Source organism: Schistocerca serialis, chromosome 9 (assembly GCF_023864345.2).
Source record: "Schistocerca serialis cubense isolate TAMUIC-IGC-003099 chromosome 9, iqSchSeri2.2, whole genome shotgun sequence".
NCBI lineage: Eukaryota > Metazoa > Arthropoda > Insecta > Orthoptera > Acrididae > Schistocerca > Schistocerca serialis.
Genome location: NC_064646.1, coordinates 157,551,862 through 157,577,700, shown reverse-complemented (window position 1 = coordinate 157,577,700; position 25,839 = coordinate 157,551,862). Strand labels below are relative to the sequence as shown.

At 39.8% G+C, this 25,839-nt stretch overlaps 1 protein-coding gene across 1 annotated transcript in view; it reads left to right on the top strand.

Moving 5' to 3' along the window:
* The window catches only part of LOC126419289 (muscle-specific protein 300 kDa), a 146,271-nt gene that overhangs the window by 61,023 nt on the left and 59,409 nt on the right, over positions 1-25,839 (top strand). The window contains exon 9 of the mRNA XM_050086453.1: positions 12,532-12,727. Coding sequence (XP_049942410.1) covers positions 12,532-12,727 — 196 coding nt within the window. The remainder of the gene's footprint in view (positions 1-12,531; positions 12,728-25,839) is intronic.

Here is a 25,839-nt window from a genome sequence, read left to right as displayed (position 1 = left end):
ATTAGGTGGATGACTAAACTCATAATTCTGTGTTGCGTAGGTATGGCAGAGTGGTAAAGTGCCAGACTATATCTCTTTCATTGTAAGAAGATACGTGATATAAACATTACGCTATGTATTCTTTCGCATTTCCTGGAACTTCGTTGGGTTTAATTTCACATGACGCTGAAGCCAAGCACTCTTGGATACAGTCAAGTTTGATAATAAGCGTAAGTTTTATGCTGGGCGTAATGCGTACATCGACTCAGCGATGACACTGGGCAACAGCTTTACCAGTGCATTTAACTTCTTGGGTAGCATTGGCCAGCCAAGTGGTTCAACTGATCAACAGTGATGTGAACAGTTGCAGTTACGATATCATGAGAGAAGAGAGAGAAACAACATAGCAACCAATGTCAATTAATTTTCAAACAGAATGAAATAATAAATGATAAAATCCGGCAAAACAATTCTTAGGTGACACATGGTAATTTTTCTGCGAGAGCTGTGTGTGATGTAAAAGCATATCCCAGAGATTTCACCATGTACAGTGAAACCCCTGCTTTAAGTTTTTATGCAATACAGACTTTAAAAAATGCAAAATTGAGGAAAATGCAGAATCAGGGTTAGTTTTAACCTCCAAAATACAAGCAAAAACATATGTTATTGGCATACATGATTAAAAATCGTAATCCTTGCCAATACATTTTATAATCAGATTTTTTTTTTACATAAAAACGAGACATGTAACAGAAAATAAGAACTCATCAAAAAATTGAAATTGTTATCTAGGTACAAGGTAATCAAGCTGTTTTCCGACATGCTATGACCACAAACTATATATCAGGACATGTGTTTTTGAGAGATCTTCCCTTTGCACTCATCCAGAAAAAAAGCAAAAATTGATAAACATGGTGAATTAAATTGAAAAGTGTGAAATATGGTGAAAGGTGTCTGAATCTAGGTGGGGGGGGGGGGGGTGTTGTGTAACCAATACTCTGGTGATGCAAGGGCGGTGACCTCTAGTGTATTTATTGTAAACTTTTACTTGTTCATTGTGCTGAGCGGTTGGAAGTGGAGCATTCTGCGGTGGTGCCAGTGCGCGCCATTTGCACTTCGAACTCATTGCTTGCTGTAGTGCAACACAGAAGGTTTCATGCAAGCACATATACACGCTCAGGTTTTCCCATCATGTATGGTACTTACTAACGCCAGTGAATATGAAATAAAGTTCAGCCTGCTGTGATTTAAGTTTCTTTGTCCCAGCAACCCATTACATTTATAACAATTGCTGCCATTACAGCACATTAAACACAATGGAGGACTGTGACAAAGACAAACAAGCCATCGCACAACTGTTCAGTTAACATATCCTGTTAATTGTGGCGCCGCATATAGCAAATGGAGTAGCTTACATTGGCTGCAGTTGTTAGAGGCACAGTACAGGCCAGATTCTATCAACAGGCCCCAAACAGAAATTTATGTAAAATTAATGCGCAGTAGTGAAGAACATACATGATGTAAGTATATAAATTAAACCTAAGTGAAAGCCAGTCACTCCATTTGCCATACACTGATCACATCAGCTGTACTCTGGAACACGCCAACAAATAAGCTTGCTCTTTATACATTTGTATGCATTGCATTAGTTTGACATCATCTTGCTGTGCGGGTATTGACTTCAGGCAGAAAACAAACATCTGAGATGTTACAAACCTCTGAGGTGTTGTAATCCAGCAGTTTTCACTGTATTTGATAGTTTGCAGTTTATTTCACCATATAGGCTATAAATGTTTGCTATTTTTGAGTTGAACATAAAATGAAAGAGCCCTCAAAACTGCGTGTTTTAAGTTATAATTTGTGACAGTACTGTGTTGTGAAATATCTCAATCATCATTATATCAGCAAAAGTTATAATCTTTTCAATTTTTCTTCCTAATAGGTCCATTATATGATGTAAAATTTTGAAATTTGTTTCATGTTTATTTATGAATTGGAAATTTAGTTATGTCAGTTGATGTTATAAGTGTTGGTTAAATTGTTACCTAGGAGGAGGAGAATGAAATTCTTGCATCAGCTGTGATTTACAGCTTCTGTGCTTGTTTATAATCCAGTGCTTTAGGAATTTTGAATGTTACTTAGGCCAAGATCTGTAAATTTATGACATAGTGAGCTAAACAAACTGTGCAAGTGGTGTGGTGGCTGCGCTAGATCTTGGGTCATGTTTAAGTCGCCAGCCGATGAAGAGTTCACTGGCTGGAAATGGCCAGTGTTTCATTGATTCTGACTGAGCACATCTTTTGGGATTCAGTGTTTGAATTTGGAAGGTTGTGATCAGTATTGGAAATACATTCAAAAAGTCAAGACTGAATTATAAGTGGCACAAGAATAGGTGGCAAGTGGGCCCCTTTGTCATGTATTGGCACAATCCAGAACACTTCGCGTCAACTTGTGTTTTTCCATTGCTGCCGCTACCTAACAGTTGTCGTATCATAACTGTGCAGTGAAGCTAAAATCTGTGGTGCGAATGTTTTGTTTTTTATGCCACTTACATCCTGTTCAGTCACATCAAATTTCGGTAGGGAGAGAACGAAATAGTCAAGCAAGAATGTAGAATTGAGATAAACCTTACTAGGAAGAAATGTAAAATCAGAGAATTGTTAACATTGATGTTATGGGTTTTCCACAGAGGTTTCAATTTTATGGCATTAAAATAAAATAAAAATACCTAAAATCGGAGAACGTAAGATGAAAATTAAATATTGAAGCCACTGAAGGTATAACAATCAGTTATCTGGTAATCTCTGAACTGCTTCCATATCTGACTCCGAGGAATGGATCGAGGAATGCATTTCAGTGCTGGAACTGTCATGCACCATGTTGATAATGAGGTGATCAACAAGCGTGCTAGATGCCATGAAAATTGTAGTTTTCCATATTTCTATGACACTTACCACTCTGGCTCATGTGAGATCACAACTGTAGTATAAAACAATGGACATATCCAGATAAAATGTCTTTGGTTTTTTCCATTTTTCTTCACAAAATTTGTGTAAGGTTTTCCTAACTTAAACAATCTTTAACAGTATTTTATAAATTGTCGATCATTAAGAATTTATATTTGCAAGCAAAACTGGAATTTTACATGCAATATGTAATTGGAAACAAAAAGACGCTCATCTTTTATAGGTAAATGATGATTAAATATGTGATAATTACCATGTATTTAATGACTTTCATATTTTAATGACATAGGTATTCAAGCTGAACAAATACAGGTCCACAGTGAGATTGGTCAAGTGCCCAATAGTACAGTTGTATATCGTACTCCATTGCTATCGATTGTGCCATATATGTCATATCTGTTACTTTATATCTAAAAACAAAGATGATGTGACTTACCTAACGCACACACACATATCCATCCACACATATACAGACACAAGCAGACATATTTATATCCACACATATACAGACACAAGCAGACATATTTAAATAAGTCTGCTTGTGTCTGTATATGTGTGGATGGATATGTGTGTGTGTGCCAGTGTATACCTGTCCTTTTTTCCCCCTAAGGTAAGTCTTTCTGCTCCCGGGATTGGAATGACTCCTTACCCTCTCCCTTAAAACCCACATCCTTTCGTCTTTCCCTCTCCTTCCCTCTTTCCTGATGAGGCAACAGTTTGTTGCGAAAGCTTGAATTTTGTGTGTATGTTTGTGTTTGTGTGTCTATCGACCTGCCAGCGCTTTCGTTTGGTAAGTCACATCATCTTTGTTTTTAGATATATTTTTCCAACGTGGAATGTTTCCCTCTATTATATTAATATCTGTTACTTTTACATATTCAGTAAATACTAGGCCTCAAAAAAACATTCGAAGCAGATTTTGCTTGTAATCTTATGAAAAACATTAAGAACTTGTCTCGCGCCATGTGTTAATGGAGTTAGGCGCATGTATTTCACTACGAATCGGGAAGGAGTGTCAACCATTTTCACAGTATGTATTAACAGTGTAACAATCAGAGCACAAGTAGTGTCTACAGAGACTGCATCTGTATGCGATTTTTGAAGTGCAAACTACATAGCTAAAGTATGATTAAGAAAAACATTGATGCCTGTTAATACATTAGAATATTCTAAAGTTTCATGTGCAGCGACTTCGTAATAAGATACCACCTAATACATTCGTTGGTCCTATTTCCAAGAGTGTAAAAACACCGGTGTATGTGTGCTATGGCTGCTGATCAGTCATCGCGTTTGTGTTTGGGTTTGTTCTTATAGTGAATGAAATATACAAATCCAAAGGCTTATTTCTTGATCAATCCTAGAGTTTTATGGGTCACTTTTCACTTCATTCACCTCTGGCAATGTTTGTTGGTGTGAAAAAATTCAGACCTCCAACATGGTTCGGAATCCTTGTTAAACTGGAGTGCCCCCTGTAACTGGTGGTGTCAGTCAGTTCAGAAGATTGGAGGAAGGCAATGGCATACTACATTCAACAGGACCATGCATGGTGGCATCCAGAACAATATTTGGCCATATGACGTCTTTACTTTTTGTAGGAGTAAAATATGGGAAGACAAAGATTCATTTGATCCCAGGTTTCAGAAAAGCGTAGCCCTGAAGAAGAAATTGATGTGTAAAAAGAGGTACACACTGTTTTGTAGGAATGTCTGAATGGATTCAGCTTGTAATCCATGCGATTCAAGTAAGTGTGAGAATTGAAGGCAGTTACTATACTGGTTACTTATGTATTGAGCCAACTGTTTCAAATAGTGGCCACGAATACAATGAATTTGGTGAAGGGAGGGTTTCTTGTTGAAAAGCGGGAAGTTCAAAATTATGTCAACAGGGTGTCTACGACCCGGGCCATCCGGGAGATCCGGGAAAAACCCGGGATTTTTTTCATCCGGGAGAAAACCGGGAAAAACCCGGGATATTTTTAGAATTCCGGGATTTTTTCATTGTTTTAGTTTTCAGTTAAATTTTTGTAATTTTGACTAGTAAGAACTGACACACTAACAAAGGATATTACTGTATCCTGCTACTGCAGAATAATACTTCAACAATAAAACATAAACGAGAGAAAAAACGAAAATAACTTAAATTGCAAAGGAAATGCGCCATATACGACGACAACACAAGTGCTTCATAACAACAAATTGCCTCCAATGAGCGTGAAGTCGCAACTGTTTACATTCGATTTGTTTTAGCAGTTAACGCGCGGGCTCATGCGCATGCGCAGTAGAGTCACGTTTGAGTGGTAGATTCTCCTGCTTCTGTCAACAGGAATGTGACTGTTGGCTGTGCAAGCAGTCGCAGCAAGCAGCTAGATACTTCCGGGAAAAGGGGGCGCCTAATTCATATTCTTGAGGGGGGGGGAAAAAACTTGTTTCACAAAGTACCTAGCATCCAGCATACGTTTGCCTATCAATTAGTCATATGATTTTGAAACGCTTCTCTGTTGGTTTTTGAACACATTGTAAGTTGATTTATGAATGAATCATAAGCTGACTTTTGAATGCATGCATAATGTACGTGATGTCTCTGTCGGGAGAATCCTTGTCGCATCTAGAAATAAACTTTCCACAGACAAAAGGGGACGGGGCTATACGAGCTGAGTGGAGTAAAGCCCAATGGATGAATGGCAATCGCTGTCTGAGTATGTGGCTGATTGTGTGTGCGAATGATCAGCGTTGTTATAATAACTAGCGAAATCCATAGATTCATACTATCAGAATGGAAATAAATGACTGACAGGAATAACAGGTGAGAAAGATTATGTATTATCTTCTCGGTGTGTCCAAGAAAATGAAGTTTTGACGGAAAATGTTTGGCCAGATCGCTACACTAGTAATGACCAGTAGTACAGTCCCCGGCTACCAGCCGCTTAAGTTCTATTATGGAAGTAATGCGGAAAACGTGTTGTACGTACACGTAACAATGCCTAACCGGAGAATAATTGCGGGAGAACCAAACCAGTGATTCTGGCAGGGTTAGTGAAGTTAATCGGCGAACAAATTTTGACAGTGGCAGCAATAGCTACAGAATTGGTGATGACAGGATTGTTTGTCAAAACTAGGACGGAGAAGAAACGAGGACATCACACAAATTACGGAAGAATAAGACAATTCCAAACTTATATAAAAATTTTGTAATACTAGTTTTCGATTTCATGCTAGAGAAGCTGGTGCATATGAATGAAACGTGAAACTATTTCCTAACATAAAGCTTTTTGCTTGTAGTAGGCCTAATAGGCATTTGATATTAATACTTATTGGATTATATTTTGTCATGTTATAAAAATGACCATTTGTGCCAAAACGGTCTCGTTTATTTGGTGTGTTATAAAATTGCTGCCGTATTAGAAAGGCCTATTTTGTTGTATCTAGCAGACAGTGACAAAATAGACGTAATCAGATCGAGAAACCACACCAGTCTTGGGTATTATTTGTATTAACAGCTTTTTCAGTATTAGATAACTACATTTCGATTTTCCATGTAGCAAAACGTTTGACAAACTTTGATGAGGTAAAAGATCTTTTCACAGAAAGGAAAACACGCCATGTAAAGCTGTAGCAAGATTAGAGAGAAAAAAATGCTAGGAGCTAAGGTTTGAAGAAATGTGTAATTTCTTGCTTATCTCTTGTCAGTACTGGTTTTATGTATCCTATATTTAATTTTATGTCACACAAAACAGCAAGTTATTAACTAAGGGGCAATGAAGAGTTCAGATTTTCCGAAGAGTTCTTGTTCTCTCTATTACAAATAATCCCATCCGCTATTAATTGCGAGATTTTTTTTTAAGAGAGGCAGGCTGCCAAACCGCCGACTGGGAGCAGGAGAGGCACCACAGGACATTTCAATTTCCACTCTCCTGAATGTAGTTTGGACGTGCAGCAGAAAAATGCTTTATGAAGAGGCATGGAACTGCACTTGGGCATACTTAAGACCAAATAATATGTCTTACATTTCCTCGAATACATACGTTTTATGTTTTAGACTTTTCAGAAAGATGTGCGCTACCAGATGAACATATTTTGAAAATTCGATTTTTTTTTAGTATTGACCCGGTTCACAAATGTCGTAGATCCGGGGCTGATGCGCAGAGCAATCTGAGCTATAGTGGGTAGTCTCCACGTGACCCGTGTTTACGTTAAGTGATTTTGCTGTTTCCCCTTCGTTTACTCTCACGTCAAATGAAAACAAAACGGATATCCGTGGCCGGGAGCTATCAAGTGGATTAAAACACATTCACATAATTACTAAAGGCTGAAATATGTCATTAGTTTCAGATTTTATTTTATTTCCACCTTTCTGACAGTCAAGCATTAATCGCCTTGCGGAACAATGAAGTTATTTTTGTCTGTTTGTTAAAGAAATTTGACTTTTGCTAATCTTTTCCGCAGAGGCAGTAAATGTATTTGAAACAAAATGTTTAATTCCACAGTACGGGGTAGCTTCAACTGTTCGCTGCATTTCGAGTGCATGTTTTCATTTTCTAGCACGTGTGGCATTATGCCATAATAAAGAACCAAACATGATATAATACAGTACTGGTGCTCCAAGAAAACTTACATCCTGAAAACCACACTAAGCTTAATATCAGGTCGAGGTTTACGGTACTTCATTGGGAATCTGGACATACGAGTGTGCCTTTAAGTATGCACTTTAAATTTGCACATTTTAATATGGTTCACGAAATTCCGATGCTCTTGCAGTATCATCTTTCATTGATGATCTTTTACACGTACGGACATACGGGCTTCCTACGTCATGATATCTACCCAAGCGTGGTGTCGCCTGTTACCTGAACTCTCTGGCAACTGCTGAAATGAACCTATTTGTAACAGGTCGCGGGAAGGTATTACGATTGGTGGTTTGAAAAGCGTTACTTTCAAAGTAAATATCCTTTTACGTAAGTTGAACTACGTACAAGAATGGACCGTGAATTTATCAAATCACAAAGTGTTTGACTCCATTTAAAAATCAGGTGTCTGATGACGAGCCATTTAAGAAGCATTTCGAACCCTCGAACCCTGAAGATCAGACATTTATGTCATTATTAAAAATTTTACAGGCACATTTGTATGATATCTCTTAAAGTGTAACACGCGCAAAAAAGATCAACAGTATATGCGAAAGCTTAGCTTCTCTTGCAGCTTGAGACCAATATTTTATGTGAAAGCTTTGCTTTTCTTGTGACAACACTATGCATATTAATTTAAACTATTAACTTTCCCTGTTTGACGCGCTACTTGACACTGATGTTGCTACTGGCTGACTACATCACATGTCCTATGTTCAGAATATCCTCTGTCATCGGCTGGCGAGATCACGTGACATGAGTTACGAACGGCTTACAAAAGCACATCGAAATCTCGGTTTCAATGGTTCGGAAAGTAACATGTGGCGTTTGGTGGATTTCCAATGTCATCATCATCAGTTATCTGCTATATTAGCAGGTCCTTTGCCTCTCCATTTTCTGCGATCCATTGCTTCCTTCTTAAGGCTGCTGTATGTTGTACCGTCCATCATGTCATCCAGTATCTGGAATCTCTTCCTTCCTCGCTTCCTTTTCCCTTCTACATAACCTTCTAAAACTGTTTTTATCAGTCCGTCATTTTTTCTTAATATATGCCCAATCCAATTTCTTTTTCTTCTCTTTATTACATCTAGTAACTGCCTTTTCTCTCCCACTCTTCTCAGTACCTCTTCATTTTTTACTCTGTCCATCCAACTTATTCCTTCCATCTTCCGCCATGTCCAGATCTCAAAAGCCTCCAGCCTTTCTCTGTCTTTTTTCCTCATAGTCCATGTTTCGGCGCCATATAGAAGAACACTCCATACAAGACATTTTATGAGTCTCTTTCTGAGTTCTCTGTCCATACCGCTGCAGAAGATTCTCCTTTTCTTATAAAACGCCTCTTTTGCCATTGCTATCCTTGTTTTAATTTCTGTGGTGCACTTCCAGTCGGTGTCTATTCTGCTTCCAAGATACTTAAAATTTTGCACCTGTTCTAGTTTTTCTCCATTCAGCACAATTTTTAGTTCCTTATTTCCTCCTATTGCCAATACTTTTGTTTTATTTGTGTTAATTTTCATTCCATATTTTTTTCCGTTAGTTGCAATGGTGTCCACCAAATCCTGTAATTCTTTTTCCCCTGTGGCTAGAAGGACCATGTCATCAGCAAATCTCAAGCACCCTACTCTTCTTCCTCCAATTTCTACTCCTTTGTCATCTAATGAGCATTGGTCAATCATATTTTCCAAGTACAGGTTGAAAAGAGTAGGTGATAAACAGCATCCTTGTCTTACTCCTTTCCCTAGTCTGATCCAGTTTGTACTTTCTCCTCTCACTTTAACTGAAACTTTTTGATTAAGGTACAATGAGTTTATAAGTCTTCTGGTTTTCCAGTCCACTCTCTTTTCCCTCATAATAGTCGCCAGCTTGTCCCAAACCACATTGTCAAATGCCTTTTCTAAATCGATGAAGCACATATATAGGTCTCTTCCTTTTTCAATAAACCTTTCTCCTAAGATTCGTAGGAGCCCTATTGCATCTCTGGTGCCCGTATTCCGTCTAAAGCCAAACTGCTCCTCGCCGAGATTCTCCTCTATTACTTTTTCAAGTCTTTTATTAATTATTCTTAACATCACTTTGGCTGCATGTGAAATGAGGCTGATTGTCCTGTGCTCGCTGCATTTCTTGGTTCCTTGTTTTTTCGGCAATGGAATCATTACTGTTGTCAAAAAGTCCTCAGGCCATTCACCACTGTCATATATTTTATTACATAACCTCAATATTTCTCTTATTCCATTGTGGTTCAAGCATTTTAGTATTTCTCCCGGTATTGTATCTGTACCTACTGCTTTGCCATTTTTCATTGCAGCAATAGCAGACTTTACTTCTTCCATTATGATGGTCGGTCCTTTCTCTTCATCACTTACACTGTTGTGTGATTCAAGTTCCAGAGTTTCTGGTTTGCTATTTGTGTCATATAGCTCTTTTATATATTCTTCCCCTCTCTGGAGGACATCGTCACGATCTTTATACACTACCTCTTCGTCTTTACTCAAAATTTCCATAGTAGCACTTCCTGCTCTGTTTTTTTCCCATGTCATAGTCTTTACTCTGTTGTATAGTAAGTCGTATCTTCCTTTCCGGTCCAATTCTTCAGTTTCATCACATTCCTCTTTTAGCCTCCAATTCTTCAATTTCATCACATTCCTCTTTTAGCCATTTTTTCCTAGCCTGCTCTGTTTCTCTTCGCAGTTCGTTATTTAACCTTCGGTATATCTTTCTTGCATCTTCAGTGTTCTTGTTTTTCAATTTTCTTCTCTCCTCCATCTTGGAAATCATTTCTTGTGTGACCCATGGTTTTTTTGACCTTTTCCCTTTTACATATCCTATATTTTGCTGTCCTGCTTTAATGATTCCTTCTTTCAGCATATTCCAGTACTCGTTGGCATTATCAGGTGCTTCTTTGTCTCGTAATGTGTTTAGAAAGTCCCGAGACAGCATTTCTGCAATTTGTTCTTTGTTGGACCTTATCTTCTCTAGATCCCATTTCTTCACCATTGTCGCCTTTTTCAGTTTTTTCATTCTTATTTCTATTTCTGCCATAAGTAAGTTGTGGTCACTATTAATATCTGCACCTGGTAATGTGTGCACCTTCTTGATTCCATTCCTGTATCTTTCTTCTACCAGTATAAAATCGATTTGGTTTCTATATTTATCCCCTGGTGATTTCCAAGTGTAGAGCCTCCTCTTATGGTTCTTGAACCATGTGTTTGCCACTATCAACTGCCTTTCCCTGCAGAAGTCAATTAACCATTCACCTCTGTCATTTCTCTTTCCAAGACCATGACTGCCTACTATGTTTCCCTCTTTCCCTTCTCCCACAATGGCGTTCCAGTCTCCCATTACTATTTTGCAGCATTTTTTATTTTCGTCCATTATTCTCTCTATTACATTGTACGTTTCCTCTACAATTTGGTCATCATGTTCTGAAGTTGGCATATACACCTGGACAATCAGTAAATCTTTTTGTGCTCCTTTCAGCCTTACACCAATAACCCGGTCATTTGCATACTCTACATATTCCACACATTTAGCCAATTCCTTTGTCATAATCATTCCTACTCCATTAATTCCTTTTATTTCTCCTCCTGAGTAGTAGAATACATATTCATCTGACTGCAACTCTCCATGTCCATTCCATCTTACTTCAGCAACTCCTACGAGGTCCATATGATTCTTTTCCATCTCTCTTTTAAGGTTTTCTAGTTTTCCTGCTTGTAGCAGAGTTCTGACATTCCAGGTACCAATTCTCGTTTTGATTTTTTGCCTCCTTTCAAGTTGTCCCCCCCGGAGATCCGAATGGGGGACTATTTTACCTCCGGACACTGATTTAACATGAGAGGAAGCCATTTTTGTGCATAAAATGGAGACTGCATTATGCAGGGAAGATAATCTGCGGTGGTATTCCGTTGCCTTCCGCAGTTCTGGAGGCCGCCCCTAACATGGGATACAGACGCCTTTTGCAGCCGCCCGCTCCGGGTCAGACGCTGCATGAGAAGTATAGGTTGGAAAATGAAAGACCCCTAGCCCTCGAAACCTAATAGCGTCAGGGTCGGAAAAGAACAAGAGCTGGCCGAGAGTGGCCAGATAGGAAAGATAAGAGTGAGGAGCCTGGCATAAGTAAGTGGAAGCAATGCCAGGACTCAGCTCGGGGCCCCGTGGCCGCCAGCCACGTATCACTAGGTGTGACTCCCTGAGGATTTCCAATGTATGTTTTCGTAATTCAAAAATACGCAGCGTACATGTTGCTGCACATCAAAGATAATTCTAAAACGTGTCTTTTTCTCTGAGTTTTGTTTTCTAAAGTGCCAGGAAATTGTACGCCCGTGTACAAAACCATAACCATTCAAAAGAGTGATAGGGGAAAATATACTGTCATCCAGGAGAAAGTGTGTTTTTTAACGGGGAAATCCAGGAATTTTTTTTCCTTGTCCACGTAGGCACCCTGGTCAGTGATGTTCGATGTGTTTCAGATTTCATGAAGAAAAGAGTTAATTCTTTCTGAATTTTACGTTATCTTAATGAAGGGGCTTTAACATGTCAAAATTTATTCAGATGATCCAGAATGGATTGTGAATTCAAGTCTCATAGAAGCTGTGATTGTTGTAATTCTTCTAGTGCTTAACTTTATCTTGATGCATGGATGAAAGTCTGGTTGCAAAAGCTAGTTTACAGGCCTTGATAAGCCTTCCTCTTGTTGCTGTCTGGTAACGTGTACCTAAATGAATGTTTCAGCAACTGTTACATCATCATGATGATAAAAGCCACATGCAACAGTGACTGCACGTACATCTAAAATTGTGGCAGCATGATCAGTTAACTTAGGAAAATTCTATTGAAGATTACAGTGGCTGCATATCTTCGTGATTTTGTAGATGGATTCTGGTTTCATTCAAGATGATTCACTTTTTACATGATTATTTATTTTGTTACTATTATAATTAATTTTGATTGTTTTTAACCTGACAGATACCTCGCGGTACACGTCTTATGTACCTGCATTCATATCAGAGCCTCATATGGAACAAAGTTGTGTCAAGGCGCATGCAGAAGTTTGGTTTACAGCCTATAGCAGGTGACCTGGTGCTTCAGGGTGAAGAGAGAGCAGAACCAGTTGAATTACTAGAAGTTGGTGACCATGATGCCACAGCTACTCAGCAAACAAGTAAGAAAGTGATTCACATACAGTTTCAAGGAACCAGAGTTATCATTGCTAACTGTAATAATAGTATTGCAGCAACATTTAAAAGAAAATAAGGAAAAAAATTGTATTCAAGATATTACTTCTGTGTAACCATATGATTTTAACTTCTACTTGCCTTTGAAATTGAAAGACACATGTGAAAATATTATGTAGATGGAAGTGGGGTATCAAATGCTACAGTGACTTGAAGAGGGTTATTTTAATTATGCAAACCATTCTTTACATTTAACCACTAGCAGACTTCCCTGTGTAGAGGTACATCACTATTAAATCATATTTGACACTGACAAGTGGAGATCCCCAGCGACGAGATTGACATTCTGAAATCATTTATTCAGTGATGTAGGATAAGTTCTCCGGTCTCTCACCCTGCCACCATTCAAACTGATGAGCACTCATTTGCGAATAATCATAAGGGGTGGGGAGTTTAGAATTTTACATGACGCTCTTCAGCTTTGATAAAGGGATATTTAGTAGACTAGTTGTGCAGCGTAATGGTTACAGTATAGGCAACATATACAGGAGATTGTGGATCAATCTCTTCATGCGATTTATTTTATGTTTAATTCTTTATCAAAATGACTTTGATCATTATTTTTATTCAGTTAGTAGGGTTAAATGTATTTATTTATTTTTCTTCTTCCTATCATTCTTTTTTCACTTAGAATCGACGAGAATGTGATTGTAATTGTTTTTGTGTGTTAACTTCGATTTAATTTCATGTGTTTTATCACCCTATATTTTTGTCCATGTTATTGCATTCATTATTTCCATTCTTCATTTTGCTTGAGTATTGTTTGCTTTATAATCCCTTATTTTGTTTAAATTGTCATCTGCCTTACCTTGCCCATAGTGGAACGACAATGTTTTAAATGTTTTTATGAAGTTATACAAAAAAAAGTGCATCTTGTAACTAAAAATACGCTTTTGACTCAATAGCACAGTAATGTAAATGTTATTCAGTGTTTTGTTTTCTGACCGATACATTGGCACTTCACAGTATTTAAATATTATGTATATCTAAAAACAAAGATGATGTGACTTACCGAATGAAAGCGCTGGCAGTTAATTGAATGAAAATAGTGATCAAAGTATTTTGATAAAGAAACATTAAAAATTTCAAAGCACGTGACAAGGTTTGAACGCACAACCCTTTGCACATGAGGCCTGTACTTAGCGTGACACTCCACAACCAGTCGGCAACATGGTTGTTTTTAAATTTGAAGAGCATCGTGCAAAATTTCCTAAATTTTTTTTCATCGATTATTCGCAGATGAGGGCTCGCCAGAGAGAAAGGCTGCAGGATGTGAAATTTAGGACCTTAACCTACATGACTCTATAGGTGAATTTAAAAAGTTGATCCCACTGCTGAGGACCTCTCCTTGTGAGTTAATGAATTTTCATTCTAATGCCTCAGCAAGTGTCTCTTAACAGTGGACACAAAAACATAGTAAGTCATTCTTGAGAAATTTTCAAAATATTTTAGCCTCATGTTTCTTTATAATGGTTTGTGAAAATTAATGAAACATTTACAGTGGAATCTCGTTAGTACATTCCTCAGTACTGTAGGGTGTGAAAACATGCAGGGAGACAGTACTATTGAACTTCTGCAACTTAGCTATTCATGCAGATTGTTTACTGTGATAGAAATGATACGCATAAGTAGTTCGTGTAGGTTGGAAGTAGCTCTGACAACATCAGACTTCAGTAGCAGCCCAACAACAAACCAAATTGTGTGTAACTCAGTCAACAGTGTTATTTCTAGTGAGAGTTAACAAATGAAGGAAAGTGGAACGTTATTCAGAAAGTGGACAAAAATTGACACATGAAGAGTGCTGATACTACACATCAAACTGAACATTCCTCCATCAACATTAAATACAGTGGTGAGCAAACAGAAATGATTGAAGCACCATGTATGGTAGGATGAAATGACAAACAAAGATGAGTGCACAACGACCAGTTTCCAGAAATGGATAACGTGTGCTGTTGATGTTGGCAAAACAAGCTCATGCTTCAAATATTCCAATTGATCTTACTGTGTTTCGTGCTAAAGGAATATATTTGGCACTCAAGTTGGGTCTTGCAAATTTCTATCTGCTTATGGTTGAATTGTAAGGTTCAGGAACAGACGCAATTTAGTGTAGAAAAGTGTGAGGCTGGAAGCATAAACATTGATACTGTTCAGTCATGGAAGAAATCTCTTCCATCAATCCTAGAAAAGTATAGCCCCAATGACGTTTTTAATGCAGATGAAACAGGCCTCTTACTTTTCACCATCTGCCAGACAAAACCCTTGTAGTTCAGAGGTGAGAAAACCATTGTGGAAAATTTGGTAGAGCAAGGCTAAATATTTTATTATCTGATTTGATCCATTATAAATGGTTTTTGAAAAATACAAAAACCTCAAAATGAAAGTACTAAAAACAGTTGCACACATAAGATTCAACAAGCACTGTCAACAACTAGGCACAATTCCGAAATATATAAAAGTGAAAATATGTTCCAGCAGCAACATAGCAAAACTTATAAAACACAAAGCAGAAAAACTCTGGCTGAAAACCGAAATAAGGCATTTACATAATAAAAAGGACTTACTAAACGGAAAGCTACTCAACATGCAGATAGAAGCAGCAAACAACGTGGAACCTACAGTTTATGACAGCATTTGCAGGCATATCCAGGACATAGTCGACAAGGAGTACTTGACCATTTGCAACACACATAACAAGAAACTACAGACCTTGACATCCAAACAAGACAAGAGATCCAACCTTGAGATAACTGACAAAAGCAAACACACATTTTACAGTAGAGTGGTGAACAACACTGACATAAAGTTCAACCAAAGAGAAAACGATCTACTCCAAAAAGGACTAAAATACGACGTAAAACCTAACCTCAACAACGATACACGGAAACAGGTTATAGCTGCAACTAAAAGTGCAGCAGATGCTGCAAAATTAAATTCAAACACAAAAGCAGTAATAGGTCACAAAGTAAGCAAGCTTCTTGAGAAAGAAATGAATAAAGATAAGTTTAGATCTAAATATACAATAAATGATACAAAAACTTTAAAATCTATAAATAATAAACTGAAAAACAACCAATCCATAGTTATAAAGTCAGACAAAAGTAATACATTAGTTGTGATGAAAGAAAAAGAATACATAGACAAAACAAATGAATTTTTTGCTGCTAATAACATTCAGCACATTGAAAAACACCCAACCAAACAATTCCAAAGTAAAATTAAGGAACAGTTAAAGAACACACATTTCCTGTTGACAGAAACTGAAAAGAAATACCTTACATATACGAATCCAAAAGCACCACGCCTAAGAGCACAGCCAAAAATACACAAAAATGGAAACCCAATACGTCCCGTGGTCAACTCTATAAACAGCCCAGCATACAAACTGTCACAAAAACTGAACAACATACTGGTGAAAAATTATACATATGAAACAACATATTCCATAAAAAACAGCATGATTCTAGCCAAAGAACTAAGAACCAGAAAGATCCCCCAAGATGCACAGTTTATATCACTTGACATCACCAACCTTTATTCAAACATACCCATACAAGAAGCTCTAACAGTAATACAAAAGAACCTTATGCAACACAAGAAACTCTCATACACAGAGATTGTCGAATTTATGGAACTCCTTCAGCTAACCCTAAGTTACTACTACTTTACCTTTAATGACAACATTTATAAGCAACCAGATGGCCTAGCAATGGGGTCATGTATATCCGGTACCATAGCTGACATATGCATAAATCACCTAGAGCAAAAATTATTTGACAGCCAAGAACCTTGCCTAAGGAAAATAGAATTTTGTAGGAGATATGTAGATGACAAACTACTGTTAGTGAAAGGAGATACCAAAGACATCACAGACATTCTTAATCATTTCAATAATCTAAATGATAAAATCAAATTTACAGTGGAACATGAGCAAAATAAAAGTATCAACTTTCTTGACCTAAATATTACAAGACACAACAACACATGCACATTCAAAATTTATAGGAAAAACACAATGACTGACACCACAATCCCTGCAACCTCATGTCACCCAAATATCCATAAACAGGCAGCATACAGGTCAATGCTGCATAGGGCAACAAAAATACCATTGAACCAGGAAAATATGCAACAAGAAATAAACACAGTGAAGAAGATTGCAGTTGCCAATGGTTACAATGCTTCCATGGTTGACACAATCTTAGACAAAGTGAAGAGAAACCCAGGTACAAACTGCACCACAGAAGAAAAAGAGAAAAACAAATATATATCTAGCATTCCATACATAGGCAATGTATCACAGAAGATTGCAAATATTTTCAAAAATCACAGAGTAAAAATTGGGTTTTCTACATCCGATAAACTACACCAAAAACTAATACATGATATAAAGTGTAATCATGATCCATATTCAGACTCTGGAATATACAAGATAACATGCCAGGAATGCTCCAAGTTCTACGTCGGACAAACGGGCCGAAATATCAACACCAGATACACAGAGCACATTAGAGCATACACACACAACAAACATACTACATCAGCAATAGCAACACACATACATAATACAGGACATCCATTTGGAAAAATAGAGCAAAATGTCAAAGTACTCCACCGACTAAATAAAGGACATAAAATGGATTTGCTTGAAGAACTGGAGATATATTCACATTACAGAAAATATGAAAACAAAATATTAAATGAAAAACTTGAAAGTGAATCAGTGAATTTCTTCAGATGTTTCGATAATATACTTAAATAAAAATAGTAAAACATATAAATAAGCACAATTGTAAAATCAATATAAATAATTCATGAGCCAAACTGTTAAGATAAATAACCTCTGTACAAAAGCATATCATAATCTGTGGAAGACATATAATGTTATCTCTGTGAACTACCTGTAAGAAGATCTTTGTAACTGTTTTGTTTATATAAGATATTTTCGATGTGTAAAGTGTACAAGTTGTGTGTGATGTTAAGTGTGTGTGGGACTCTACACAAATGGACCATTAGAAAACTGTAAGTACAAATTGTTCTCAAACTTTAGCCACTAACCTCACAGAAAGAATTGATACCCAACTAAAAATCGCGTTTCTTATGTATTACAGTAAAAGCCAACAAAATGAAGCAGACTCACACACACTGACAACATCAAAAGAAATGGCTTAACACACATCAAAGAAACGCACTTGAAAATGAGAATTATTTCTCGAAACGCGTTGTGCGAATAGTAAAATAAAAAATCGTGACTGGTAGCAGAAGATTTATGCACTAATAATTGGGAAGGTGAAAAGTCGGTGATGCTTCAAAAAATGTGCAGGCATTTCCATGTAAAAGTAGGTTTAACGTGAACACGTGAGTAATAACTACAAGAGAAGTAGTAGAAATGATACACAAAACTACCTACTGTCCAATATCCTTGACATCAATTTGTTGTAGAATCTTAAAACATATACTGAGCTCAAACATGATGAGATATCTAGAATAGAATGATCTCCTCAGTGCCAACCAGCATGGATTCTAAAAACATTGCTCATACAAAACCCAACTTACCCTGTTCTCACATGACACAGTGAAAGCTATGGATTAAGACAGTCAAGTAGATACAGTATATTTCTGAAAAGCATTTGACTCTGTACCACACCTTCATTTTTTGTCAAAAGTATGATCAAGTGGCATTTGTGACGGGATTGAGGACTTTTTGGTAGGGAGGATGCAACATGTTATCTTTGATGAAGAGTCATCAGATGTAGAAGCAAATTCAGGTGTGCTGCAGGGAAGTGTGTTGGGACCTGCGGTTCTTTTTTTATATATATATATATATATATATATATAAAAAAAACAAAGATGATGTGACTTACCAAACGAAAGTGCTGGCAGGTCGACAGACACACAAACATACACACAAAATTCAAGCTTTCGCAACAAACTGTTGCCTCATCAGGAAAGAGGGAAGGAGAGGGAAAGACGAAAGGAAGTGGGTTTTAAGGGAGAGGGTAAGGAGTCATTCCAATCCCGGGAGCGGAAAGACTTACCTTAGGGGGAAAAAAGGACAGGTATACACACGAACACACACTCATATCCATCCGCACATACACAGACACAAGCAGACATTTGTAAAGGCAAAGAGTTTGGGCAGAGATGTCAGTCGAGGTGGAAGTGCAGAGGCAAAGATGTTGTTGAATGACAGGTGAGGTATGAGTGGCGGCAACTTGAAATTAGCGGAGATTGAGGCCTGGTGGATAAAGGGAAGAGAGAAAAATATTGAAGAGCAAGTTCCCATCTCCGGAGTTCGGATAGGTTGGTGTTAATGGGAAGTATCCAGATAACCCGGACGGTGTAACGCTGTGCCAAGATGTGCTGGCCGTGCACCAAGGCATGTTTAGCCACAGGGTGATCCTCATTACCAACAAACACTGTCTGCCTGTGTCCATTCATGTGAATGGACAGTTTGTTGCTGGTCATTCCCACATAGAATGCGTCAAGGTGTAGGCAGGTCAGTTGGTAAATCACGTGGGTGCTTTCACACGTGGCTCTGCCTTTAATCGTGTACACCTTCCGGGTTGCAGGACTGGAGTAGGTGGTGGTGGGAGGTTGCATGGGACAGGTTTTACACTGGGGAGCGGTTACAAGGGTAGGAGCCAGAGGGTAGGGAAGGTGGTTTTGGGATTTCATAGGGATGAACTAAGAGGTTACGAAGGTTAGGTGGACGGCGGAAAGACACTCTTGGTGGAGTGGGGAGGATTTCATGAAGGATGGATCTCATTTCAGGGCAGGATTTGAGGAAGTCGTATCCCTGCTGGAGAGCCACATTCAGAGTCTGGTCCAGTCCCGGAAAGTATCCTGTCACAAGTGGGGCACTTTTGTGTTTCTTCTGTGGGAGGTTCTGGGTTTGAGAGAATGAGGAAGTGGCTCTGGTTATTTGCTTCTGTACCAGGTCGGGAGGGTAGTTGCGGGATGCGAAAGCTGTTGTCAGGTTGTTGGTGTAATGGTTCAGGGATTCCGGACTGGAGCAGATTCGTTTGCCACGAAGACCTAGGCTGTAGGGAAGGTACCGTTTGATGTGGAATGGGTGGCAGCTGTCATAATGGAGGTACTGTTGCTTGTTGGTGGGTTTGATGTGGACGGATGTGTGAAGCTGGCCATTGGGCAGGTGGAGGTCAACATCAAGGAAAGTGGCATGGGATTTGGAGTAGGACCAGGTGAATCTGATGGAAACAAAGGAGTTGAGGTTGGAGAGGAAAATCTGGAGTTCTTCTTCACTGTGAGTCCAGATCATGAAGATGTCATCAATAAATCTGTACCAAACTTTGGGTTGGCCGGCTTGGGTAACTAAGAAGGCATCCTCTAAGCCCTATGAAATCCCCAAACCACCTTCCCTACTCTCTGGTTCCTACCCTTGTAACGGCCCCCGGTGTAAAACCTGTCCCATGCACCCTCCCACCACCATCTACTCCAGTCCTGTAACCTGGAAGGTGTACACTATTAAAGGCAGAGCCACGTGTGAAAGCACCCACGTGATCTGGCAACTGACCTGCCTACACTGTGACGCATTCTATGTGGGAATGATCAGCAACAAACTGTCCATTCGCATGAATGGACACAGGCATACAATGTTTGTTTGTAATGAGGATCACCCTGTGGCTAAACATGCCTTGGTGCACGGCAGCACATCTTGGCACAGTGTTACACCGTCCGGGTTATCTGGATACTTCCCACTAACACCAACCTATCCGAACTCCGGAGATGGGAACTTGCTCTTCAATATATCCTCTCTTCCCGTTATCCACCAGGCCTCAATCTCCACTAATTTCAAGTTGCCGCCACTCATACCTCACCTGTCACTCAACAACATCTTTGCCTCTTCACTTCCGCCTCGACTGACATCTCTGCCCAAACTCTTTGTCTTTCAATATGTCTGCTTGTGTCTGTATATGTGTGGATGGATATGTGTGTGTGTGCGAGTGTATACTTGTCCTTTTTTCCCCCTAAGGTAAGTCTTTCCGCTCCCGGGATTGGAATGACTCCTTACCCTCTCCCTTAAAACCCACATCCTTTCGTCTTTCCCTCTCCTTCCCTCTTTGCTGACGAGGCAACCGTTGGTTGCGAAAGCTAGAATTTTGTGTGTATGTTTGTGTTTGTGTGTCTATCGACGTGCCAGCGCTTTCGTTTGGTAAGTCACATCATCTTTGGTTTTAGATATATTTTTTCCCACGTGGAATGTTTCCTTCTATTATATTCATATCATTAATTTGAACCCAACAATTACGTTTGTTATTGTCACTGTTGCATTTCGAAATCTTTTCTGTCGTCTTATTTTGTCTTTTTGTTTTTGCCAGTAGTTTCACTTTGTATTCACCTTCTCCTTTTTACCGTAATATACTATACAATTTTATCCCGCCTATATATACTCAACAATACGTCACCCACTTCCAAACCATAACCAAAAAATTTTTTTTCCGCTTTCAACACTACCACTGCTATAAAATCCACCGTTTCTAGTCCACAAACAGTTCCTTTCACCTATTAAACAACCATTTCGTCTAGTTCTGATAACTTTCGCTTTATTTCCATTTCCGTTTTTCGCACATCACTGATAATTTTTAGCCGCTTCCCACGGGTTTTAACGTCATTATTTCTTCGCCAGACAATTGTTAGCCTCATTTTCATAATCTGCCACCACAAAACCACTCCTTTTAATACATTTACACGCAGTTTTTTCTAAATTTTCCCGAATTTCTCCATCCTTTAACGTGTTTTGGCGGCAACTCAACCACCTAACCTTTGTGCACATCGTTGTCTAGCAACCCAAGTTCACCACAGGATCAACATAGCCCAGCTTTAACCAACACTTTTTCGCCTTTTTTCACAACAGATCTCCAGTTATTTTCATTTTCATTTCAACCTCATGTTACACTTTCCATCTTCTAATACCATGTCACCCTCACAACACCCCCACAACGACACCATTAAGTTTTATTTACATTCCCTCCGCAAGCATGCCTTCACCCTAGCCAGATTACGCTTGCATATTTTATTTTCTTATGCTTGTCTGACATTTGGCATTACCCCCAAAGTCCTCACACTTAAAGTTCCCATCTCTGGCTGCAGCCCTTCTTTCCATCATTCCCTATACCAGTTCCAAACTGAACAATCCATTGCCCTCACCGACCTAATCCTTCACCTACACATCAACTCAGCCAATGAACACACCCGTCAACTCCTATCCTTAATAAAAGTCCTCAATCTTTCCTCTCCCACATCCACACCGGCTATTCAGAGCATCCTCCTACAGGCCAACTGCAAATTAGAACAACATGCCACCCTTCACCTCAAAAAACTATCCAATCTCCTGGTTTCCCACCTCCAGAAAGGCAACTCACTCACCCTTCACAACCTTTCCAGCAAACCTCAACCACCTCTCATTGCACACAAACCCAGTCTCTCCCATCTACTCAATCTCCCACTTCCAGCTCCACTCCCTCCAAAACCTCAAAATTCCAATCAACACAATCTGGTACCACAACACCCTAATTCAGTAGTTAACCTTTCCTCCAAACCTCTCTCCCAATCCGAAACCTCTGTCCTATCCAAAGACCTCACCTTCAGCCCCACTCCCAGATTCAACCAAACAGCCCTCGTCAAAGATTTACTGTCCTACACTCGTACTCTCTGCTGGAAGTATCACTTTGCCACGAAGAAAAATGATCCTAATCCTACCCCTAATGATCCAACTCCCCAAGACACTATCCAAATTGAACCCTGCCTGGAACAGTTCCGTCCTCCGTCACAGCGGGACCCACCTCCTCTTCCTCAAAATCACCCTCTCCAAACCTTCCAGGAATTTCTGACTTCCAGCCTTGCCTCTCAATCCTTCTTAAAAGACCTTAATCCTACTCCCAACATCACCACTGCTGAAGCCCAGACTATCCGTGATCTGAAGGCTGACCGGTCCATCGTCATTCTTCCGGCTGACAAGGGTTCCACGACCGTGGTACTTGATCGTCAGGAGTATGTGGCTGAGGGACTGCGTCAGATTTCAGACAACACCACATACAAAGTTTGCCAAGGTAATCCCATTTCTGATGTCCAGGCGGAGCTTCAAGGAATCCTCAGAACCTTAGGCCCCCTATAAAACCTTTCACCTGACTCCGTCAACCTCCTGACCCCACCGACACCCCGCACCCCTACCTTCTTCCTAAAATTCACAAACCCAATCATCCCGACCGCCCCATTGTAGCTGGTTACCAAGCCCCCACAGAACATATCTCTGCCTACGTAGATCAACACCTTCAACCCATTACATGCAGTCTCCCATCCTTCATCAAAGACACCAACCACTTTCTCGAACGCCTGGAATCCTTACCCAATCCGTTACCATCCTTGTAACCATTGATGCCACTTCCTTATACACCAATATTCCGCATGTCCAGGGCCTCGCTGCGATGGAGCACTTCCTTTCACGCCGATCACCTGCCACCCTACCTAAAACCTCTTTCCTCATTACCTTAGCCAGCTTCATCCTGACCCACAACTTCTTCACTTTCGAAGGCCAGACATACCAACAATTAAAGGGAACAGCCATGGGTACCAGGATGGCCCCTTCGTACGCCAACCTATTCATGGGTCGCTTAGAGGAAGCCTTCTTGGTTACCCAGGCCTGCCAACCCCAAGTTTGGTACAGATTTATTGATGACATTTTCATGATCTGGACTCACAGTGAAGAAGAACTCCAGAATTTCCTCTCCAACCTCAACTCCTTTGGTTCCATCAGATTCACCTGGTCCTTCTCTAAATCCCATGCCACTTTCCTCGATGTTGACCTCCACCTGTCCAATGGCCAGCTTCACGCGTCCGTCCACATCAAACCCACCAACAAGCAACAGTACCTCCATTATGACAGCTGCCACCCATTCCACATCAACGGTACCTTCCCTACAGCCTAGGTCTTCGTGGCAAACGAATCTGCTCCAGTCCGGAATCCTTGAACCATTACATCAACCACCTGAAAACAGCTTTCGCATCCCGCAACTACCCTCCCGACCTGGTACAGAAGCAAATAACTAGAGCCACTTCCTCATCTCCTCAAACCCGGAACCTCCCACAGAAGAACCCCAAAAGTGCCCTACTTGTGACAGGATACTTTCCGGGACTGGATCAGACTCTGAATGTGGCTCTCCAGCAGGGATAAGACTTCCTCAGATCCTGCCCTGAAATGAGATCCATCCTTCATGAAATCCTCCCCACTCCACCAAGAGTGTCTTTCCGCCGTCTACCTAACCTTCGTAACCTCTTAGTTCATCCCTATGAAATACCCAAACCACCTTCCCTACCCTCTGGCACCTACCCTTTTAACCGCCCCCGGTGTAAAAACCTGTCCCATGCACCCTCCCACCACCACCTACTCCAGTCCTGTAACCCGGAAGGCATACACGATCAGAGGCAGAGCCACGTGTGAAAGCACCCACGTGATTAACCAACTGACCTGCCTACACTGTGAAGCCTTCTATGTGGGAATGACCAGCAATAAACTGTCCATTGGCATGAATGGACACAGGCAGACAGTGTTTGTTGGTAATGAGGATCACCCTGTGGCTAAACATTCCTTGGTGCATGACCAGCACATCTTGGCACAGTGTTACACCGTCCGGGTAATCTGGATACTTCCCACTAACACCAACCTGTCAGAACTCCGAAGATGGGAACTTGCCCTTCAGCATATCCTCTCTTCTCGCTATCCGCCAGGCCTCAATCTCCTCTAATTTCTAATTTCAATTTGCCGCCGCTCATACCTCACCTGTCTTTCAACAACATCTTTGCCTCTGTACTTCCGCCTCGACTGACAACTCTGCCCAAACTCTTTGCCTTTACAAATGTCTGCTCGTGTCTGTGTATGTGCGTATGGATATGAGTGTGTGTGCGAGTGTATACCTGTCCTTTTTCCCCCCTAAGGTAAGTCTTTCCGCTCCCGGGATTGGAATGACTCCTTACCCTCTCCTTTAAAACCCGGATCCTTTCGTCTTTCCCTCTTTCCTGATGAGGCAACAGTTTGTTGCGAAAGCTTGAATTTTGTGTGTGTGTGTGTGTGTGTTTTTATATATATATATATATATATATATATATATATATATATATATATATATATATATATATATATATATATATATATATATAATGGAAGGAAACATTCCACGTGGGAAAAATTATATATAAAAACAAAGATGAGGTGACTTACCGAACAAAAGCGCTGGCAGGTCGATAGACACACAAACAAACACAAACACACACACAAAATTCAAGCTTTCGCAACAAACTGTTGCCTCATCAGGAAAGAGGGAAGGAGAGGGGAAGACGAAAGGAAGCGGGTTTTAAGGGAGAGGGTAAGGAGTCATTCCAATCCCGGGAGCGGAAAGACTTACCTTAGGGGGAAAAAAGGACAGGTATACACTCGCACACACGCACATATCCATCCACACATACAGACACAAGCAGACTGAAGCAGGAACTGAACTGGAAGAGTCTTGAAGATAGACGTAAACTATCCTGAGGGAGTATGTTAACAAAGTTTCAAGAAGTGGCTCTAAATTACGACTGTTGGAATATATTAAAATCCCCTATGTATCACTCACATAAGAACTGTGAGAATAAGATTAGAATAATTGCTGCCCGCACAGAGCCATTCAAACAATCATTTTTCCTCTGCTCCACACGTGAATGGAACAGGAAGAAATCCTAATAGCTGGTACTGTGGGACATGCCCTTTGGCACACACCTTGTGGTATTTTGCAGAGTATAGATGTAGATATTGGAACAATTTTTGTGTGCCTGGGATGCAAGGTTGGGTGTTAAAAGTAAGAAAATCCTGTTTATTGTCTATGTAATGTAAGTGTAGTGTTTTTTTCCTTCCAATTGTACAAGCCACCTTCAGCCATTTCAACAGGGTCGTAAGAAATGCCTGAAATAAAAGAACACAAAGATTCTAATACAGAATATAGTGGCCAGTCTTGATACTACATCTACATGGTTACTCTGCAAT